At 39.2% G+C, this 24,022-nt stretch overlaps 1 protein-coding gene and 1 pseudogene across 1 annotated transcript in view; both read right to left on the reverse strand.

Annotated features, from left to right (window-relative positions):
• Positions 1-5,436: 5,436 nt before the first annotated feature.
• LOC108305639 lies at positions 5,437-9,307 on the reverse strand (annotated as a pseudogene).
• Positions 9,100-24,022, reverse strand: part of AIG1 (androgen induced 1) — a 256,095-nt gene continuing 241,172 nt past the window's right edge. The window contains exons 5-6 of the mRNA XM_017530396.2: positions 15,743-15,906; positions 9,100-9,764 (exon numbers count right to left, since the gene is read on the reverse strand). Of these exons, the coding sequence (XP_017385885.1) occupies positions 9,727-9,764; positions 15,743-15,906 (202 nt within the window). The 3' untranslated portion in view covers positions 9,100-9,726. The remainder of the gene's footprint in view (positions 9,765-15,742; positions 15,907-24,022) is intronic.

Below are 24,022 nucleotides of genomic sequence, written 5' to 3' on the forward strand. Positions count from 1 at the left end.
CCATATTATAAACGTATCAAAATGTCACACTGTATCCCAAAAATATATACAATTATTACATGTCAACTAAAAAAAAAGGGAAAAATGTTACTTCATTGAGGGTAAAAATACAACTTATTTGAAGCTAGATCTGATATCCCCAACTCCTCAGAAAAATATCAACAATAACAGTGTTGTGGATATTTTTGTCTCATTACTGACTTTAAATGGGAAAGTCTTTGGTGTTTTAGATGGCTATTCCTTATCATGATATGGGATATTTTTATATTTTTCTTTCACTAATATTCTCATAAATCAATGTAAAATTTTCTCAAATGTCCTAGAACACTATAGAGAATACCATGATTTTTTTCTTTTGTGCATTATCGAGATAGTAATGTTAATGAAAATTCTACTAATACACTATCCTTGAATTTTTAGAATAGAGCTATTTGGTCATGAAAACATATTTAGTGTTGAATTTATGTTGCCCATATTTTAGTTAAAGCAAGTAAATATTTTTCTTTGTTGGCTTTTATGATAATTATATTAACTTTGAAAAATAATTTGGGAAGTGTTTCATTATTCTGCGATCTTGGAACATTTAAAATAACACAAGAATTGTTATTTGAAAGATTTTTTTAAGGACTTGCTCATAAAATACTCTGGACCCAATTCCTTTTTGGGGGACAGTTAATTAAAAATTAAAATGTCTTCCTTACATATAAGCTTTCTAATTCTTATTAAATCAATTTTCCCTGAAAATTTTACATTTTATTGAGTTCTAAGAATTTGTGTCCATACAGCTAATAAAAGGTTTATAATTAAAAATTTTCTTCCCATCTGTGTTTACATAGTCAAGTATGAGTGTTTTTTTCTTTTCCGTTAGCATGTCGTTAATTTGCATATTTATTACTTTTGCAAGTGATATATTGTATTTATCAATTTTGTTGTTTTTCTGCTTATTTAATTCCTGCTTTTATTTTTATTACTTCCTAATACTTCTCTATAATTTGTTTTTATTTTCTACTTCTGCTGAATACATAGTTTTCTTCATTTTTTTTTCTATAAAAATAAAATCTAAGGCTACATAAATGTTTTTCTATGTACAGCTTTGGCAGCATTTATTGAGTTTAGTTATGAGGTATTGTGCCATTATTTTCTGAATAGATTGGAATCTCTTTTTAATTTTCCTCTTTAACATACTTTTCCTGTCTCAAAGAGTTAGGTTTAAGATTACTAATTACTTTTAGAACAGGTAATGCAATTACATTTTTCAAAAATAAAAAAATAACATGTATAATGAACAACCTCCCACCAATTCCATTTCCATGCAATCAGTCCCGTTTCCCTCTCTATCATTTAAGTGAACAACTTTTTAGACTTTTAGGTATCTTTCTAAAGTTTTCTTACATGTATACAAGCAAAAATTCATTCTTTTGTCTCCCCCAATCCTTTTTGAAAAGCAGCATGCTGTACACACTAAAGTATTTCTTTTTAGAATTTAAAGAAGATTTTTAGAAAATTTTCAGTATCAGTGCACAGAATATAGCATTTCGTTTTTCCTTTCTTCTTTCTTTTTACACCTCCTCCTTTTTACAGTATTCATTAAGTAGGCATCATAATTTCTAAAAGCAGTTTCCTATTACTGGCATTTCAATTGTTCCCATTATTTCCTATTACAAAACTTTGCTGCAATTAATAAGCTTAACATATGTGGAAATATGTGTTAGCATAAGTTCTGAGCAATAGAATTGCTAGGTTAAATGGTTTGTGCATTTGTAATTTGAAAAGATACAGACAAATTTCTTTCTATAAGAATTGTGCCTGTTTGTACTTTCACAAGCAATTATGAAAGTGTCCATAGTCTTATTCAACAGAACGTGTTGTCAGAGGCTAGAAGTTTTGACAATCCAATAAGTAAAAATGATATTCAGTGTGGTTTTAATTTGTATTTTTTCTTATTATGATTGAAGTTTCATTCTTTTCATTTGTTTAAGGGATACTTTCTTTTTCTCTGAATTATTCTTGTTTTCTTGACATTATTTTACTGTTAGGTTGTTGGTTTTTTTCTTTTAACGATCTCTCTACATATTAGGAAGATAAGCCATTTGTAAAAATATGTCAGGGTAAAAGATGCAAGATACAGATCCAACTGTTTTTTTATCCAGATCACTTTCCGGTTGTCCTATTGATACTTATTGAATAACCTATCCTTCCTCACTGATTTAGGTACAACTTTTATTATATTCTAAATTCCCACATGTATTTATTTCTATTATTGCTCTTTCTATTGTGTTCTATTAGTTGATGTATTCATAGTCAATTTCATACTGCTTTATTAAATGAGGCTTTTATATAATGTTTTAATATTTGTTTGAGCCAGTCTTCCAGTTCTCTCTCATTGCTTTTTTAACTCAGAGCTTTCCTAACAATTCTTGTTTGTTAATTTTTACATATGACCTTAAAGATTAACTTGTTTAGTTTCAAAAATAAACAAACAAGCACTTAAATAAAAAACAAAGGTTTGTATTTTTGAATTATAAATTAACTTGGAACTTGGCATCTATGATATAGTCAGTCTTGGTTTTCAAGAACATGAGCATGGTATGTGTTTCCATTTCTTCAAACTTTCTTTTGCATCATTTAATAGTTTCGTAATTTTTTCATAAAGTTGTTGCTATTGCAAAGGGTCCTTTTCTTCCATTATATCCCATTACATCTTATGCATAATAAAAGTATGGATTTCCATATATTTTTACTCTATAACCTCATCATTTTTATTTTAAAGTCAGTTTTCAGTTTATTGTTTTGGATGTGTGTGACAGATTGTGTTTTCTAAATCTAGCCACGAATATTTTGTTGTCATATATATTCTTTTTACAGTGTAACATTGATAGTTGTCCATCAAGACATGGGGATCTACATTCCTTTTCCTTGAATCTAGGCTGGACTATGACAGAAGTGATACGATGTTACTTCTTACTCTAAGTCATATTAAATAAAAACTTTTCATCTGGGCCTGCTAAGATCCAGGCACCACATTGTGACAAAGCCAAGCAACCACATGGAAAAGTAAGATGGGATGAAGCCGAGAAGAAATTTGGAGAGGCCACATGTAGTTATTCCAGTCGCAGCCTCAGCTGAGGCCTCAGTCAACAACCAGCAGCAATCACTGGGCAGGTGAGTAAGCGAAACTTCAGAGGATTCTAGCCACCAGCCTTCAAGTCACCCCAGCAGATAATCTGTGGCACATAGACAAGCTCATGCTGCCAAGTCCTGCCCAGGTTGCAGATTCATTTGCAAAATAATAATTATTATTCTAAGCAGCTAAGTTTTGACATGGTTTATTGGTAGTAATAGATAACTGGAATTGGGTGTCTGTGTGTGTGTGTGTGTGTGTGTGTGTGTGTGTTTAAAATCATTCATCCACAAATAGTAATGATTTTAGATTTTTCATTGTAATTTTTATAACTCTGGTCGTGATTTAGGAATAAGAACAGCACACTCAATGAGACATATGCTTCCTTTAAAATCTAGTAAGGCATACCGAGCAATGTGCCTCTTCCATAGTAGTAATGCATGCAAAATGAAACAATTTGATTTTGCTTTACAGGGCATATATTAACATACCTCATTTAGATCACTGGAGCCATAGAAACTTCACAAAAGTAGATGGCCCAATTTGTTTTTTGAGGGGGCCGTTTATCTATAACCCTCTCGCATGCCTGTGTCTTCTCAAGTTATCTAGGGTACTTGCTGAATTCTTCAAGCAGTATGATATGATCAGTGTAATAGAAACTCAATGTCCCATGGGACATTTAGACAAACAAGGTCACTGTGGACTAAATCATGATATAAAACCATGATTGAAATAACCTTGAGAAGGCAATCCTAAACAGAACAAAGCTGGAATCATCATGCTACCTGACTTCAAACTATACCACAGGGCTACAGTAACCAAAACAGCATGGTACTGAACAAAAACAGACACAAAGACCAATGAAACAGAATAGAGAATGCAGAAGTAAGACCACATGCCTGCAACTACCTGATCTTTGACAAACCTGACAAAAAACAAGCAATGGGAAAAGGGTTTTCTATTCAATAAATGGTGCTGGAATAACCAGCAAGCCATATGCAGAAGACTGAAACCAAGCTTCTTCCTTACACCATATAAGAAAATTAACTTCAGATTTAAGACTTAAATGAAAAACCCAAAGCTACAAAAACCTGGGAAGACAACTGAGGTAATACCATTCTGGGCATAGGGTTGGGCAAAGATTTCATGATGAATACACCAAAAGCAATTGCAACAAACGTAAAAACTGACAAATGGGATAAAATTAAAGAGCTCTGTGCAGCAAAGGAAACTATTGACAGACTGAGCAGACAACCTACAGAATGGGAGAAAATGTTTGCAAACGATGCATCTGACAAAGGTCTAATATCCAGCATCTATAAGGAACTTACACAAATTTATAAGAAAAAAACAACCCCATTAAAAAGTGGGCAAAGGGCATGAACAGGCACTTTTCAAAAGAAGACTTACATTTGGTTAACAGTCATATGAAACAAAGCTCAACATCACAGATCATTAGAGAAATGCAAATCAAAGCCACAGTGAGATAGATACCATTTTACACCAGTCGGAATGGGCTTTATTAAAAAGTCCACAGTGAGATAGATACCATTTCATGCCAGTCACAATGGATATTATTATCCAGCATCTGTGATGCTGGTAAGGTTTTGGAGAAACAGAAACGCCTCTACACTGTTTGTGGGAATGTAAATTAGTTCAAGTATTTTGGAAGACAGTGTGGCAATTCCTCAAAGACCTAAAACAGAAATACCATTTGACCCAGCAATTCCATTACTGGGTATATAAACAAAGGAATAGAAATCATTCTATTATAAAGACACGTGCATGCATATATTCATTGTAGCTGGATTCACAATAGCAAAGATATGGACTCAATCTAAATGCCCATCAATAGTAGACTGGATAAAGAAAATGTGGTACATACACAGCATGAAATACTATGCAGCCATAAAAAAGAATGAGATCATGGAGCTGGAGATCATCATCCTTAGCAAACCAATGAAGGAACAGAAAACCAAATACTGCATGTTCTCACTTATAAGTGGTAGCTACATGGACACATAGAGGGGAATAACACACACTGGAGCCATTCAGAGGGTGGAGGGTGGGAGGAGGGAGAGGATTATTTTATATTTGTTGTTTATTTATTTATTAAAATAAACTAATGGGTACTAGTCTTAATACCTGGGTGACAATCTATAGAACAACCCCCCATCATGCAAGTGTACCTATACAACAAACCTGTACATGTATCACTGAACTTAAACTAAAAATTAAATTAAAAATATTCATAACACATGCACACACACACACACACAAAGAAATAGCCTTGAGAAAGTACAATGGGGGCATTCTGCTACCCTTGCAAGGTAAAAGAAAATTTTATTTTATTTTTATTTTTTTTGTTTTTTACAAATGAGATGTAAACCTTTATTTCACAAGTTCGTCATAATTCATTTTCTAAAAAGACATGGACCATGGGACACAGCTGAAAACACTGGGAGGCCAGCTGCCAGTGTCTTCCAGGTGGGAGCATAGCGATGTCTATGCGCCGATGTCTTCTGGGGCTCTCAGTCAGCATAAAAGCCAGATGCACCGGTACTGTCCAATCCCAGTTTTACTTAGAACCACCTCTTTTTTGGGGGCCGTTAGTTCTCATTTCATGCCAGATATTCACTAGAGCCTCCCTGTTCTTCCAAATTAGTCCATGACCGTAAGTAACATACCATATTCCAAAGGGAGCTCCCCCAACATGTTCAGCATAATCAGAAAATGTCCATCCCGGATCATTCCTGCTGTATCCACAGCGTTAATGGCTTTTAGGGCATTTCTTGCTGTGAATGTGAGCATTGGTAGGAAAATAGTGGCAAGCCTCCCTTCCGGGATCTTAGTGCAGACAGCTGCGAGGACTGTCGTGATGGCGTCAGATGCACCAAGTGATGGTCCCTATCTTCCTGTGGCAACTTCACACATGTCACTGATGAAATTGGAAATAACACCTGCAGATAGGTACTAGGTACACTGCCATGAACTGCTCTTGACCCAGAGTGTACAATGCTGGAGGAGACGCTCCACAAAACTTACGTATTTGCTGCCATGTGAAACAAGGAGAAATGATTGAATGTTGACAGCAACATTGGAAAACAAGGACCTTTGAGGCTGAATTAGATGTGAAATATCTGATCACTGTCCAGTGCAGAGAAGGTACTCTCCATAAGCAGACTACAAGGACGTTTGCAGCTGTGATACCTGTCACAGCCTGCTGGCCATCACTTAGATTATTCCACCACTTCTTAATCTCCTTTCTGAAGTCTCCTTTCTTTTGTCATCTTATGCTATCCAACCAATCAGCTTTTATGCTATCAAAATAGCTCTGGACCATGGATTTCAGTGATTCACATTGCCAAATAGCAGCTGATCCCAAATGCACAGGCTGTAAACTCAACAGTAAAAAATAAAGGTTTCACGAGCATTCTCCTTACAGGATAAGGAGAAAGATAAAAGACTGTTGCTTCCACAGTAGGAATCAAAGCACTTCTCTTATATGCTTCACCTGTCTGATCTTCGAGGTTCAATCTTACCGGATGCTTTTCTGAATCCACATTTTTCCTGAATAAAGAAGTGAAACCTGCTGCGTCCGAGCAGCTGCAGCGGGACTAGGGCCATAGTGAGTTCCTCACAGCTGCCGCTACCTACCAGCTGAGCCCACGCTGAGCCGCAGCCCCAGCCTTTCTGAGTTCAGCCTCGCCACCCCAACTTCCCGCTAAAAGAAAATTTTAGGCCAGGCGCGGTGGCTCACATCTGCAATCCCAGAACTTTGGGAGGCCAAGGCGGGTGGATCACCTGAGGTTGGGAGTTCAACACCCAGCCTGACCAACATGGTGAAACCCCATCTCTACTAAAAATACAAAATTAGCCTGGCGTGGTGATATAGGCTTGTAATCCCAGCTACTTGGGAGGCTGGGGCAAGAGAATCACTTGAACCCGGAAGGCAGAGGTTGCAGTGAGCCGACATCGCACCACTGCACTCCAGCCTGGCCAGCAAGAGAAACTGTTTCAAAAAAAAAAAGGAAGAAAATTTTAGTACCTTTATTCTATGTCCCAGGGATTGTATTGTTTTACTCCAGCAAAAAGACTTCTGGAAACCCTACTATCAGCGGAGCCACCAGCTAAGTTGACAATAATTTATAATTCCCCAAAATTCATCCATCTTTTGTACATAGTTCATATTAATTTGCTGTGACTGACGTAACAAAATGTCAGTCCTCAGACTGGTGGCTTAAACAATATACATTTATTTTCTGAAAGTTCTGGTGGCTAGAAGTCCAAGATCGAGGTGTCCGCAGGTTTGGTTCCTCTGAGTCCTCTCTCCTTGGCTTGCAGTTGGCCACTTTCTTCCCATGCCCTCACACGGTCTTTCCTGTGTGTGTACATTGCTGGCATCCCTCTGTGTGTGTCCAAACTCCCCTTTTTTTAAATAAAGACACTATTCAGATTGTATTAGGGCTCATTTTAATGGCTTCATTTTAACTTAATCCCCTCTGTAAAGGCCCTGTCTCCAAAAACAGTCATTTTCTAAGGTACTAGGGGTTAGGGGTTCAAGATATAAATTTTAGGGGACACAAGTTAACCCATAATAGAGGTCAGACAGGTGAGTTACATGTAGTCGTGATGGAAATCAACTCTGGATCCTCCAAGTCTTTGATCCTGCACTAACTGCAACAGTTAGTCCAAGAGTGTGGTATTGCTGTGCTTTTCTGTTTTGGTGGATTTCTGCTTGACTTTTCCTACTTAACATTCCCAACTCCATGAGTTAAGAAACTAATATGGTAATGCTACTAGATGCATTCTATATTGCTATCAATTATGCTTTCAGAAATGGGGCATATAGAGTGTGTGTGGGAGACAGAGAGAGAAAGGAGAGAGGGAAGGAAGCAAGAGAGATTTTTAGGATTTAATTACATTTAAATTTAATTGTAATATAAAATTAAATTTTTTGAGTTTAAATGTTTTTGAATTAAAAAGTTTAATGTTTTCTGTTTTTTTAATTTTAAAATTTAATTATAATTTTGGAGCTAATGGATATCATTTGCAAATCTCTCTCAGCATGGGCAATCAATACTTACATTTGTGTTAAGTAACATTTTATAATTTATGTAACATATTTTTTATCTTAAAAATAATTATTGCCGGGGCCGGGCGCGGTGGCTCACGCCTGTAATCCCAGCACTTTGGGAGGCCGAGGCGGGTGGATCACGAGGTCAAAAGATCGAGACCATCCTGGTCAACATGGTGAAACCCCGTCTCTACTAAAAATACAAAACATTAGCTGGACATGGTGGCGTGTGCCTGTAATCCCAGCTACTCAGGAGGCTGAGGCAGGAGAATTACCTGAACCCAGGAGGCGGTGGTTGCGGTGAGCTGAGATCGCGCCATTGCACTCCAGCCTGGGCAACAAGAGCGAAACTCCGTCTCAAAAAAAAAAAAAATAAATAAATAAGTAATTATTGTCAAAGACTTTGTAAAACAGCTTTTTAAAACAATTTAGTTTTGGAGTTATCAAGAAGATTCACATATTTTTAAATCCAAAAATTATAGGAAAGAACCAGTTTCAGTAAACCCATTTTCAACAGGCAATAAAAATAAAAAGGAGGCCGGGCACGGTGGCTCACATCCGTAATCCCAGCACTTTGGGAGGCCGAGACAGGCAAATCACACAGTCAGGAGTTTGAGACCAGGCTGACCAAAATGGTGAGACCCCGTCTCTGCTAAAAATACAAAAATTAGCCGGACATGGTGGTGCGCACCTGTAATCCCAGCTACTCAGGAGGCTGAGACAGGAGAATCACTTGAACCCTGGAGGTGGAGGTTGTGGTGAGCCAAGATTGCGCCACTGCACTCCAGCCTGGGTGACAGAACGAGGCTCTGTCTCAAAAATAAATGAATAAATAAATAAATAAATAAAAAGGAGACACCAATGTTATTAAGATTTTGAGATGCACCATGCACACATCAGGTTCAGGGCTGCTTGGTCTTTATTACAGTCAGAATTTGCATCTAGGCAAATTTCCACATGATGAAATGAAGAGATGCAATACACTCAGGCCTTTAATGAAATTGACATCATTATTACAAATAGTGCTCATTTGAGGTAACTGTGATATTATTGCAATGGGAAACATCTGTCCCCTTTCCTCTCCGGTCCCCTTGGTGGCCTAGGTTCATATTACAGCCACCGTTAGGACTAAATACACAAAGGCCTTACTCTGTAACTGCCCCTTTGACTTCAACACAGTTCTCAAAAAGAAGTGCAATAATTTTTTTTCTTTCTTAATAAGATGGAGTTAAATTGCCAAAATAAAAATCCAATGTCCAATTTTGGTTTTAAAACTAGAAAAGGAAAGAATGTTACGATCAATGATGACTTTGGGAAGAATTCTTTAAAACACAGTGAGGGTGAATTCTTTTGGAAACAACTGTATTCTACATTTATACATATTTATACATAAACGGCGTCCTCATTGGGGGAGGTGGGTGCTGATGCCACTGCTTCCTTTGAAGGCTTTTCTCCCCCACTGCCAATGCCCAAGGGGAACGAGTCTTCAATGGCGGCTCAATCTAGCTCTTCGGTTTAGACTTGGATCTCATTCCAATTTAGGCTTTTCTTTCTCTTCCTCCATACCTAGAAATACAGGCAAAGTGTTTTATTTGGGCATCAGTTTAAACTACGAGCAGTTTGTTTAATCTGGTTTGCTAACACTGCCCACAAATCCACTCATCCGCCCTCACTTCTCCCATCCACCCTCCCGACACCGCCGTTTTCCCTCCTAGCTAAGAAGAAAAGCCATGTACAACTTTCTCCAGAAGCATCCTCAGTGACCTCTCTTCCCACCCTTTCCCTAGAATCAGGACACAGCATCTCTGGGACACACCCAGCTCCTGTGGCCTCTGGGAGACAAGGCTGCAAGTTGATTCATGACTCCCAGAGTTTGCATGGAAACCCCAGCTAGAATGCTGTTTAAACCAGCTTCTGGCAACATGAGATGTGCAACTCATGAGTTTCAAACAGACTTCGTTTAGTTTTACTTTAGTCCTGTCCCTTCCCAAGGCAAGGACTCTGGATTCTCAAAAGCCAATTTTTTTTAAAGCTTATAGAGAGTTTGTTAGCCCCAAGAACTGTTTATTTCCATACTCCTGAAACTTAAATTCTCTCTCTATTCAACCCAATCCTGGTAGAATCATGTTTTTCTTCCTGAAGAACTTGTATGTACTGCACCAGTAAGACCCTTTGCCTATTGTCTGCAGAGTATAGTCAATGACGTTTCATGGGCCTGAAGATGAAAATGTTTGTCATTTTTATGAATTATAGTTAAATCTTGCAAGTGCTTCTTTCTTCTTTTTCTTGTACCTAAACATTTTTTGAATCATACTAAACTCTCAGTTTCTTTGTTTCAATAGCAAAAGTGGCAAAAGAATTTAAAATACCATTTTGCAGGTTTGGTTAGTATTCTTTGATAAATTGCAAGCTTTCTGAGGGTAGGGCCCTTCTCTGTTCTGTTCCTGATCATATCCCCAGCACCTAACAGGGTGTGTGTGTCTCATTGCAGGAGCTCAATTAGTCTTTGTTGAATAAATTAATGAACACACAGGCAATGAACACACAGAAGTCCTCAGAAGCCTGGACTAGTGGAAAGCAGAACAAAATATGGGCCTCCACAATATGAACATTATAAAGTTTAACCCCAGAGGGTCATAATGTTAGGACTCACAACAGAAGGGACTCCCCCACCACACAACCCCCAGCTCCCAGCGTGTTTTGTGCCGTCAGAGTGGCGGTGGTGAAATGTGGGTAGCGTGAGATGGTCTTTCATGTTTGGCTTTCATGGCTAAAGAACCGGCAGAGATCTGGAGCACTTTTCCCTAAGTCCTTCTCAGAAATCATATGAAGGAAAACAAATTGAAGAGGGAGTATGTCTGAGGGGAGGAGGAACAGGGTTGAAGGGGAGAAGGTACAACAGGCCTTCGTTGTTGGGTAACCAAGGAAAGAAGAAAACAGCACAAATTCCGCTCAAACAGCACAGACGTCTGGAAGCCCTGCTTCTGTCCGTGTTCCCTCCCCTGCGGAGAAGCTCTCAGGGGCTAACTGCAGTTTGCTTTTCTTTTTAAGGTCTATTTTTTTCCAAAGCGTTATCCTGCAGATGGGTTGACTTGGCAGCAACGCTGGAATCTTCCAAAGCGCGGGTGGAGAAAGGGGTTATTCATTGACCTAAAGAGGGAAAATGGCTTCCCACCTACTTTGGTTTGGCAGCTGTGAGGGACAGAGAAAAATTACACAGCTGTAAATAATGTTTGCAAGAACCAGGGATAACGTTTCCACACAAAGGGAGGGAAGAAACCTATCACAAAGCTGAGCTAGAATACACTTTGGGGGCCAGACGGGACCAGACTGCAGGGCAATGAGGGAGTCAGTCACATGGCCTTCCTGCGGAGGGGGCGGGGAGGACAGGCTCCACCAGGGGGCAGTGCTGGGGCACCCCTAGGCCTGGGCGGGCCTGGGCGGGCCTGGGCGGGAATGGCCTTCATGGGCAGCTGGAGGAGAAGAGGTACAGGTTTCTGCTCACACAGACCTCTCCTTTCTCCCTGCTTGCCTACTTTCTCTGTCCTCACCCCAACCTTTTGCTTTTGAAAAGACTCATTTCCGGTCTTACAAAATGTAGCTTTAGTAAGACTGATCAGCTATACTAAATTTGGGATAAAGTCTTAGCTTAAGTACAGAAATTAGTTCAGCTGGGACTGGTGTCCCCCGCTCCCCAAAATCCTACGTGAATGTGCTTAAGCCTCAGTGCCTCACACTGGAAGATAATGCCAAGGGTGTGGCTGGACAGCCATGTGCTAACAAAATTAGGTATGTGACTCACGGATCCAAGCAACCTCGGCAGCAGAAGCCAGAAAAAGAGGGGTGGCTACCTGTAAAAGATCCGTGGTCTGCCCTCTTGTCTGACTGCTTGGACCCCCATGACTTGCATAGGAGGCCGATAAGGTTTTTGAGAATTTTATACCAGCAGAAACATTGACAGCCTGGACTGAAACGGACAGACACAGAATGAAATGAAGGACCAATGGCTTCACAGATGGTCCAGGGACGGGCTCTTCCTTGGTTGTAGAGGGTGGAACTGTAGAGCCCAGGGCTGAGGGGGTGGGGTTTCTGCGCCTGGAAGGCAGGGCTATGCATCCCCTCCCGGGTGAGCCAGCCCTGAGGACTGAACATCTAGCCGGAGGATTATTTTCAAGCCTTAAAATTGAATGGAATTTCCCCCTCCTGCTTCAGGCTTGCTTGGAAACCATGATTCTTTTTTTTTGCCCCCCTGCAACTTCTCCCTTATAGAATGGGAATGTACATTCTATGCCTGTCCCATCATTCTGTTTTGGAAGCAGAAAACTTTTTGTCTGGTTTCCCAGGTTCACACACAGCTAGAGAACAATCTGGCTTCAGGATAACTCACACCCTGAGTCTCACGCATACCCAATTTTTATGATATTTAAGATGAGATTTTGGACTTGAGAGTTGATGTTTGAAAGACGTTTGGGGTTGTTGGGATGGAATATTTTCACTGAGTGAAGGACATGTATTCCGGTGGGGTGAGAGTGAAGTGTTATCAACCGAACTATGTCCCCCCTCCCAAATTCATACGTTGAAATCCTAACCCCCAGGATCTCAGAATGTGACTTTATTGGAGATAGGGTGTTTACGAATGAGATCAACAGGGTGGGCCCGAATTAAATACAACTGGTATCCTTATACAAAGCGGACATTTGGAGACTGGACTGAACATCAGTTAGAAGGCACCGGCTCTGCCATTACCACACCTAACATTTATTAAGATTTTTCAGGCCGATGGTGAAAAAAAAAGGGTCGGTTTAGATGATTTCTAGTCTTTCTTTCACTGTAAGATTCTGTAATAGTGTGACTTTTTATCTTGAAGTTGTAGCTAACATAAGTCACCCAAGTAGAGGGAGTTGAGCTATTAAAAACCATTATGGAAAAAGGAGGGTGGCTGCAATGCAATCTTCCTTCTTCTTTCGGGACTGTAGAGTAACTGACATGAAATACTCAGTGTTGTAGTGCTGTATTCCCATGTCCTCAGTTCATCCTAACACACTGCTTTTAGTGAGTAGTTGTCAACTCAGCAACTAATAGAACCAGGCAGCTAATGTGACTATGACTGAGTAAAGTGGCCAGGTGAGAACGAGGGAAAATTAGTCATTTAAAGGGGAAAACTGATCCTCAATTCTTTTTTCTTTCTTTCTTTTTTTTTTTTTTGAGACAGAGTTTCACTCTGTGGCTCAGGATGGAGTGCAGTGGCATGATCTCAGCTCACTGCAACCTCTGCCTCCAGGTTGAAGCGATTCTCATGCCTTAGCCTCCCAAGTAGTTGAGATTACAGGCACATACCACCACGCCAGGCTCATTTTTGTATTTTTAGTAGAGATGGATTTGCACCATGTTGGCTAGCCTGGTCTTGAACTCCTGGCCTCAAGTGATCCACCCACCTCAGCCTCCCAAAGTGATATGATTACAGGTGTGAGCCACCATGCCCAGCCACAGGATAACAGATATGCTATCTTAAACCACTGTCACCAGAAGAGAACAGTGGGCTCCATGTTCCCAGATCTTTTTTTTTTTTTTAGTTGGAGTTTCACTCTTGTTACCCAAGCTGGAGTGCAATGGCGTGATCTCGGCTCACCACAACCTCCACCTCTTGGGTTCAAGCAATTCTCCTGCCTCAGCCTCCCAAGTAGCTGGGACTAGGCGTCTGCCACCATGCCCAGCTAATTTTTGTATTTTCAGTGAGACAAGGTTTCACCATGTTGACCAGGATGGTCTCGATCTCTTGTCCTTGTGATCCACCCGCCTTGGCCTCCAAAAGTGCTGGGATTATAGGTGTAAGCCACTGCACCCAGTCACCATATCTTAAAATATATCCTAAGAAGCTGAAAATCTGGCCCTTACCTAATATCTCCCCAATTTTAAAATACTGATTCAAAAACAAAAATTCCACTATGTAGGCCTAACAGAGCTTGGTCGGTACAAGTTGGGGCAGGCCATCAGTTTGTGACCCCTCTTAGAAATGAGGAGGATACTTACTTGGCCCAAAATATCTGTCTCTGTGGAACTAACTAGATGGTCCTACGTACATAAAGTTAATAATGTAGAGTGGATATTTCTCTCTTCTGGTTTTCAGGTCATCTTATAGAAGTAGTAGAACTATGGCCAAATGACTGTCAAATCAATGAAGTCAAGTGTAGCAGGTACTTAAGTACTTCCTGAATAGCATATATTGGACACATTCATTTAAGTTTAAATACAACCTTTCTCCGAAGAAGCTGGGAAAAGTTTATATTTTGTATTCAAAATATTTTTGTCAGTTAGCTAAATACTTCAGTAAATTAATGGAGAAAGATCACTATTTCCATTGAACAGGTGGGACATTATTAAAAGATTAGTTTCTGGTCCCTTAAGCTGTGGCCTGAACAGAATAAAAAAAGTTGATACTTTTTCTAATAGAACATTTATTAAAATCAGAAGTTGCTGAGAAAAACCCTCAAATTCCTCTGGGCCATTTAACATTGGCTAATACCCTGATGCGTATAAGCTCAGAAGATCCACACACAGAAAAGCCTGATTCAGTAACCACGCACAGTAATCATGCACTCAATGTGCTTTATTTGTCTGATTCGATTGAGCTCCTGGCAGGGTGTCTGGCACAAAGCAGGGTGCTCAAAGTCTGTGTCACAGAGTCCATTTACTGGTGATGTCTAGAATGCTGTGATTGTGTCAGAGGAGAGAGCCAGGGCTCTCTAAAATCTCCAAACCATCTTGCCTTTGGATGTACTTTCACGCATAACTCAATCACTACATGTCTGTGCTGCTGCTTTTACCACCTTTCAATTTTTACGTTATCTTACATATACTTTGGACAGGTTTTGCACAGCTTGGATAACATTACATGCCTTGCCAAGATGAAGGCCCTGCCATACATGGAAACAAAAGGGAAATCAAATCACAGGTTAAAAGAGTTTTTGCAGCCATGAAATATTATCTTTTACTGCTTGTACCTCTTTGCCATTTTCAGATCTTCCATATGACAGCCACTGGTGAGTCAAGGTGGCCGGCGCATCACACATTGCTTAGAGCTCTAGCAGAATGGCAGTAAGACCTCTCCCAGGTGACTGCACCCACAGAGAAAGTGGAGATCTGGGTGACTTTAAAGGAGACTGGTGACATTTGATAATGTATCTATTTAATTTGGGGTCCCTTTAGCTAACTAAGGCAGTATTATGTTGTGATGATGACAAATTTCCCTAATATATATATTTTTGTTAACACTATATTTTTTCCTATAAAATTTTATAGACATGCCTCTTTCCTCTTTAGATTTGGATGTTTTACTAGCAAATAAGTCTAAGTGACTAGTAAACCTTTCGGGTAACTGTCAGCAGCTCTTAAATTCATACTGTAGTTATAAAAATGGAACTCTTCATAGGAGATCCTGTGCGAAGGCTGAAAGAAAAGGCTCCAGTGGAATTTTCCCTCAGTTTCTGCATATACTCTTGTTGGCAGTAATTCTCTTGTTTTATGTCCCCTCAGGCAATACTTACTTCTATGTGTATCCCAGATATAGTTGTTCAGAACTTCTCCCAGCAGGTACAGGAAGTTCATTAAGATGGTTGTAGACCCAAAGAAGATGATTCTGGCTCCTGGGCCAATGTGTTCCAGGAAAGGGTACACCCACATGCCAGTTACATGATGCACCCAGCACACCCTGCAAAGGAATTGGAAAGGAAACAAGGACAGGAGTCACTCTTATGGCAGGCATCAAGGCTGCTATGATGGGAAGATAAACTCCCTCACTCTCACCATGCTTCAGCATTTGCCAGTCTCGAGTTTGCTTCTGATACTCAGGAGCTACCAGAAACTTGGTTGTTGTTTATTTTCTTTTACTTTTTTTTCTGAAATAATTTTAGACTCACGGAAAGATGCATAACACACTCAGCTTCACCTCACGTTAACATCTGGTATAAGCTGGAACAATTAACTAAAATTAAAAAATTAACGTTGACATGACAGTATGAAATGATAGGCTTTATTCAGAATTTCCCAGTGTTCCTGTGAACGTCCTTTCTCTGTTCTAAGATCCAGTCCAGGACCCCACATGGTCTTCAGTTATCACATCTCTCCAGTCTCATATTCTGGGAGTTCCTCCGTCTTTCCTTGTCTTTGATGACATTTGAAAGGTCTGGTCAGGTTATTTGAAATGGTTGACTTTATTAACACTGTTAAACAATCTTTTAAATCTCTTCTTTACAAAATGAGACAACATGGCATTGGGCAACCACCTGAGAATAAGACCTGGGAGAGTATGTGTTAGATACCCTGCTATATGGCCTTCCAAGTAGACACCAATAATCATGCCATATGCTGGCATAACCATCCACAGCCTGGCAGGTACCAGCTTCCCACACCTCTGATCTTCAGATATAACACTGATTTCATTTTTTCCCTATTTTACATACTTCCTTAATCATTGTCTTTGTGTTCCAGAAGTATTTTTGACTCTGGAAATAGTAACATCATGAATCGCCACTGCTTTCAAAATTTAATTAGAATATCGGCTCCATTGGCTTAGTCCTGACACGACTGCTTACAGCTGTTTTCCAAAACATTCTTGAGTTCATTCCTTTATAAAATGTTGGCAATTATGAAGACTAAAATACAGAAAACTCTATTGCATTGGGAATAACTATGACTTTTCATACTTATGTGTTTTGAGGTCATTTTTCTTATCCATGGCTTCACTCTAAGTAGTTTATCTACATACTGACATTACCCGCAGGGCGCTGTGGCTCACAACTGTAATCTCAGCACTTTGGGAGGCCAAGGAGGGTGGGTCACCTGAGGTCAGGAGTACAAGACCAGCCTGGACAACATGGTGAAACCCTGCCTCTACTAAAAATACAAAAATTAGCTGGGTGTGGTGGTGCGTGCCTGTAATCCCAGCTACTTGGGAGGCTGAGGCACAAGAATCGCTTGAACCCGGGAGGTAGAGGTTGCAGTGAGCAAGATAGCACCACTGCACTCCAGCCTGGGTGACAGAGTGAGACTTGGTCTCAAAACTAATAATAATAATAATAATAATAATAATAATAATAGTAAAGCATTACTTACACATGTACCTCATTTGGGGCAGGAAAATCCATACCTGAGAACCTGCATTATCAATGAGGGTGATAACCCCCCTCCTTTTGCAGGTAAAAATTCATTCTGGGGTTGGTGATAGAAAAAGTTTACATTTTTTATGTAGAAAGCACAGATACACACACACACACACACATATACTTACACAGAGATGTACATGTATGTATATAGAAACACATCAACTGATGAACAAATAATCAAAATGTGGCATATGCATGCAATGGAATATTACTCAGCCGTAAAGAGGAGTGAAATGTCTGCTACAATATGGATGGACCTGGAAAACATTATGCTAAGCAAGATAAGCCAGACCCAGGACACATATTGTATGATTCCACTTATATGAGGTATCTAGAATAGGCAAATGTATCAGTTACCAACGGCTTGGGGGAGTGGGGAATAGAGAGTTACTGTTTAATGTGAACAGAGTTTATGTGGGAGATGATGAGAAAATTTAGGGCATAGATACTAGTGATGGCTATGCAATGTTATAAAAACATTTAAAGTCATTAAATAGTATACTTTATACTTGCAAATGTTTAAAATGATAAACATTATGTTATATATATTTTAGCATAATAAAACATTTTCCTGTGGTGGAAATCAGTGAAAAAAACATGTTTACAAAGGTTCCTTGGTAGAGGAGGCAGTAATGAAAGAAAGATTGAGGAACAATCTTACAGCAAAGAGGTATTCACTAGGTCCGTCCAGGGTCCTGAATCACTCTCCAAATGAAAAGCTTGTTATCCAAAAAGGAGGCCGTGTTAGTCAAAAGATTTTGTTAGAAAAGCTGAAGCAGTTGTGAGGATCAGCAAAAATTAAATGGTTAGAACTACCCTGTGGGATTCTGAGATATCATATTGTTTGTCCATGAATTAGAAGCAGTTTCATCATTCTGACATTGCCTTAAATAATGTAAGAAAGGCGCTGTGTACCCATCAAGTGGTTTATTAATTTCCATGGAGAGAATATGCAATATTCCTCCAAATTAATACCATTAAGCTGTAATTGATGTTGCAGATCAACTTATAAAATTTTCATCAGTCTATGCTACAGGGTGTTTGCACTGGAGCAGCCGGATGGATCTGGATTAAATGTGAGTCAGGCCATGCCACTGTTCTGCTCAAAACTCTTGCTTCCTCTCCTACTCAGAGAAAAAGCCAGAGTCCCTGGTGAGTTCTTCAAGGCCCCACCTCAGCTTACCCCACACTTTTTGATTTAATCTCCTGTTATTCTCCTCGTCATTCCCCACCACTCCAGCCCATCAACTCCTTGGCGTTCCTCGAACACACTAAGCTCTCTTTGTCTCTGGGCTTTTGTGTTTTTCACTTGACTGGAACATGATTCCTCACGACCCTCACAGCACCCCCTGGCTCCCCTGTGTCCCTTGGGTTTTCACTCAAATGTCACCTTTCCAGTGATGTCTTCCCTGTCCACTGCATTGAAAAATGGCAACATCTGTTTATTGAGCCATTACGATATGGCAGACAGTTTGCCAATAACTTACACATTTTTTTAATCTCAAAAAATCCCTAAAATCTTTATGATTTTTGTCACGATAGTTAATTTAAGGCAGGAGTAGGCAAACCTTTTCTGTAAAGAACCAGATAGTAAATATTCCCATATGGTCTCAATCACAACTACTCAACTCTGCCATTGTAGTGCAGAAGTAGACATAGACAATATGTAAACAAGTGAGTGTGGATGTGTTCCAATAAAACTTTATTTATAGACACTGAAATTTGAATTTGATGCAATTTTCACATCATGAAATATTCATCTTTTGATTTTTTTCAACTACTTAAAAATGTAAAAACCATTCTTAGCTTTTGAGTCATAAAACAAACAAACAAACAAAAATCCAGGTGGTGGGCTGGATTTGGCACATGGGCTGTCATCTGCTGACTACTCATTTAAGTAGTTCTTTGTATTTCACAAAGCTCCTTTGGCACACTATGTCATCTAGCCTTCTCAGCAATTCTAGATATAGCATGGCATTCTCGTTGTACTATTGTATGAATCAGAGCCTATAGGGTATAAATGAGGATATGTCAGAACTGCCAATGCAATGTGAAATTCTCAGGTTTGCAACCTACAAGGCAGAGAAGCAGACAGCTATTCTGAGTGTGGTGCTTATAAACATGATAGTAACCTCCTTTACGTTATACATCCACCCTATTAGGTATGATTATTCCCTTTAAGCAGGCAAAGAAACTGAGATCACACTAAAGAACTTATCATTAAACTGGCAAATCCAGGAAAGAAATGCACATCTGATTTCTTTTTTGCTACATGGACTTTCTTGCCTAAATGAGGCATTCAGTATTGTCTCCAAAATGGAAGTGTGCGTTTGTTTGTTTGGTTTTTTTTTTTTTTTTTCTTAACTTGGTAGGTCATCAAACCATCTCATAAAGAAATCCTGTTTTTGGGGTTTCATCTGGATCAGTGTGAATGATGCATCCACTTGTCTTAACAAGTTGTGCTTTCACCATTTGTTTCATTGATTTTTATCAGGGCTCAATTCTCCGCATAAAGATGACTCATGGCCTTGCCCATCTATCTGGAGAGTTCCTAGTTCTTGGCTGACTTTTAATTTCTCTCATTCTAAGGTCTTCTTGTCTTAGTGCCCAAATAACATATGCTTATGGTCATAGTACCAAATTTAATTTTAGCCTAAGAAATCAATAATCATAATATGTATGCATACATATATATGCACATATTAGTATAATAAGATTTTTAGATTGTCTGTTTTATTAAATGTACCTCCAATTTCATTCACTTTAATGTACAATTTAAAAAATAACATTTATTCATGCCTCCTATCTGCTTTGCTACCCACAAATGCTACAAAAGTAAATGGGTTATGTGAATGAATTAAATTACACATGTACCTTGAAACTGTATAAATCTATTATGCATCAATGAAGAAAAGTAAATGAGGCAGAGCTAATTCCTGTCCTCCTGGAGTATAGTGCAATGAGAAAGACAGATAATTAAGAAGTAATTAAAAGTATAGTCAGAATTAAAAAATGGTAAGTGTAGGGGTGCTATGGGTACACAGGGATCAGTCCCCACACCTTTTTCTAAATGCCACACTTGCCTTTAGTCTTTCTGTTGTGTATTTAACTTTCTTTCAAACCAGTGTTTTTCATAGTTGATGAATGTGTTCAAATGCCTTTCATTAAAGCACAACCAAAAGTTTCCACGTATTTCCAAGTACTACTCATGTCTCTCCTCTTCAAAGGCAAACTTCTCCGATAAGTGGTGCACATTCACTGACTCCGTATCTATACTTTGCACTCACTCTTTCACCTACAGCAGTCTGGCGTCTCTTCTTGTTACTCAACGAAAAGACACTGGTTTCTCTGACGTCAGTTTCTCCTGGTTTTCCTCCTACCGCTTGGCTGTTCCTCTTCCCTTAGTCAATGCACCCTTCACTACCCTACCACTAATTGTTGGATTTGCTTAAGTCTTGGTTTCTAAACTGATTTCTCTTATGTATTCTCAGTTGATGAGTTCATTCATGGCTATGGCATCAGTTCACTACTTATACACAGCCATTTCACAAACTTATATCCCCCAAACCTCTCCTCTATTCTAGACAGTTTATCAAACTGTTCTTAAGCCATCTTATTTTGCCCACCTTAAGGATACTTCAGTCTCAATAGATCTAAAGCCAAAGTCTTGTTCTTTCTCCCCACACCTCAGTTTTACTTATTTCTGCAAATAGCACTATCATTCATTCAGTTTTGTAACTCAAACATCGCAAGTCATTCTTTGATATTTCCCTCTCTTTTGCCACATTTAGTTAATCCATTATCTTTTTTTTTTTTTTTACAATTTTATAACTTGATTTGATGTATTCGACGATCAGCGGTTAGTTCTCATCCACATTGACTGTAGATTTCTGAAAATGGAGCTTATTTGGTGACTCTTCATCCTCATTACTTTTTCTGGGCAATCACACATGGATTCAGTATGGGACATTCCTTATTCCTTTGGCCCAGACAGCTTTGTTGAGCCTGGTATCAATATGCACATCTGGAGTTCCCACCTCCTTCGTGGCACATTTCCAGATCTCTTTGAATTCCCGAGGGGCGCACTTCTTGAAGTCCATTCCATGGATGACTTACGAATGTTGATGGTGTATTCTCAGGTCACCAACTCTTGATGGCAGAATGGCCCTTTTTCTTCTCGCCATCCTTCGTGAGAGCCATTCTGCTGGGCCCAAGTTGGAAAGGAAGAGCGTGAGAAATTGTCCAATCCATTATTATCTTATCAAGGTTACCCCATACACCTCTCCAATATGTTGATTTTTCCATATGTATCACCAGCATCTTAATTCCTGTTAGAAGCATTTCTGTCTGGAGGACTGTGATAGTTTCTAATTTGTCTCTACATCTACTTTTGCTCCCTTCCATGTCATCTTCAATGCTGCCACAGTGATCCTTCCAAACCAGAAGTATGAACACATCATATCCCGGCTTTCCACATGTAAAAACCCCTGGTTTCTTGTTAGAAACTTTCAACAAAGTCTAGAGTGCTCTTCATAGAGTGGCTTCTACCTGTCTCTTTGGCCCCATCTCGTATCTTGTTCCTGTTCTTCTTTGCATTCTTGTCATACTGGCTTTCATTTGGTTCCTTGATTTTGTTATGTTACCTCCTGCAACGTGGGTTTTCACATATTCTTCTTTATGTCTATACTGTTAGTTAGCAGCCCTTTAGACTAATTAGGTTACATGTATCCTTTATATATTAGCTCAACTGGTACAACTGATCAATTATCCCTTACTCAGGGAATGTGTCCTCTGATGCACCAGATTAAGATATTTTTATATGTTTAATATTTTTATATATTAAGAGATTTTTATAAGAGATTTTTTATATAGAATTAGGACTCTCCTTCATTTTTAAGCCTCTTTTATTCATACTTAAATTTGAATATCTTTATTTAAATAATATGTTTCTCCCCCTCTACAGTGTAAGTTCTGTGGGGCGAGGGACTGTGTTTATTTTTACTTCTCCTTAGATCCTCAGCACTTATCAGAATGCCTGTCACACACTAGAAGAATGAATGAATAAATGAATGAATGAATACAGTAGCATTTAAACTGTGATAGAAAGAATAAGTAAGAATTCACTGAGTAAAGATGGGAGGAAAGAACTTTTCAGCCAAAAGAAAATGCATGTCTAAAGAACCAAGAATAAGAGAAAGCTCCCCGAAGTTCAAGAAGAGAACACTTCTGTTGTGATCAAGGAAAAGAGGGCAGAAGGAGCAGGCGGGGGCCAAACCATGGGTTGCTTTTTAAGCCATGGTAAGAATTGTAGACTCCATCTTAGTGTGCAAATAGAAAGTATTTGAAGATACAAAATAAATCTGAAATAGATTCAATTGAGTTGAATCAGTTGTATCAGAAATGATGGTGGCTAGGAGAGGAATGAAAGCACTGGGAATGAAAGTTAGCCAATAGATTTAAGAGCACTTAGATCAGTGTCTCTCAAACTGTTGAGTCATGAGTGTGGCATGCTGGAGATTGTCATGAGAACTGGCTGATAAATCTTTAGGTGGTTTGCAAGCTGGTTCGTTGGTAGTTTGAATTCAACCATGGTGGGAGTATTCACACCAAGGATATGGGCAAACGCTACACATCAGGTATTCCCTCCCATGCTTCCAAATGAGCTAGCTGGTTGTTAAACATTTATCAGTAACTCACTGGTTACTAGCGTTTTAAAATGCAGTAAGAGATGAGAACAGAAGACAAAATATCACAGGGCCTTTCATATAAAGATGATAAGAATTGTTTTGTGAAACTTCTATTTCAGTTATGTGTGTTTTAGTTTACAGTAAAAGAAATTTGACAGGCACTGATTTAACAAATAGAATTAAGACAACGTGGTGATTGATTATATTTAGGCAGTGAGGGAACCGAGATGAGTTAAGGATTAATCACAGATTCCTGGCTTGATTAGCTAGGTGGAAATAGCTGCCATTTCCTGAGATAGGGAATGCTATAAGGGAGCCTGTTTGAAGGGATGAGGAGGTCAGTCTGGACATGTTGAATTTGAGGTACCTGTAAAATATCCAAGTGGAGATGTTCTGAGGGCAGTCAGTTCTATGGATTTGGACTTTGAAGAAAGGACTGATTTGGCAATACAGGTATCAAGTTCATTGGCAAATAAAGATCATGGTTGAAACTATCAGGACAGACTGAGACCCAGGAAGAAGACAGGGTCTGAAGGAAGTGGGCCCACAAGACGGTCTTGAAAAACGTTAATATTTAAGGGATAATGTCAAGGAGGATGAGCCTAAAAAGGAGATCAAGAAAGATGGGCTAGTAACAGGGACACAAAATAGAAAAATGTAATGTTGTAAAGCCAAGGGACAAGTGGTTCAAAGACAGCATCTATTAGCACAGGGTCTTAATAGAGAATTATTAGAAAACTAGCTTTCCACTAATAAAGCTGAAGTGAAAACATTTTCAGATTCCAAGTGCTGTGTATGGTATTCGAATCTACCTTGGATGTTGACTGGGTAGAAATGATAGTTTAAAAAATGACCTTGTCAAGCTCAGTAGCTCTTTTTGCCACATGGCCAAATTTCATCCTGTTGTATCATGAGTCGGGGTGATCACTGGAGCCCTTGAGGAGTGCAGTGAGGTCGATATATCATCCCTTACTCT

Source organism: Cebus imitator, unplaced genomic scaffold, assembly GCF_001604975.1.
Source record: "Cebus imitator isolate Cc_AM_T3 unplaced genomic scaffold, Cebus_imitator-1.0 Scaffold65, whole genome shotgun sequence".
Classification (NCBI taxonomy): Eukaryota; Metazoa; Chordata; class Mammalia; order Primates; family Cebidae; genus Cebus; species Cebus imitator.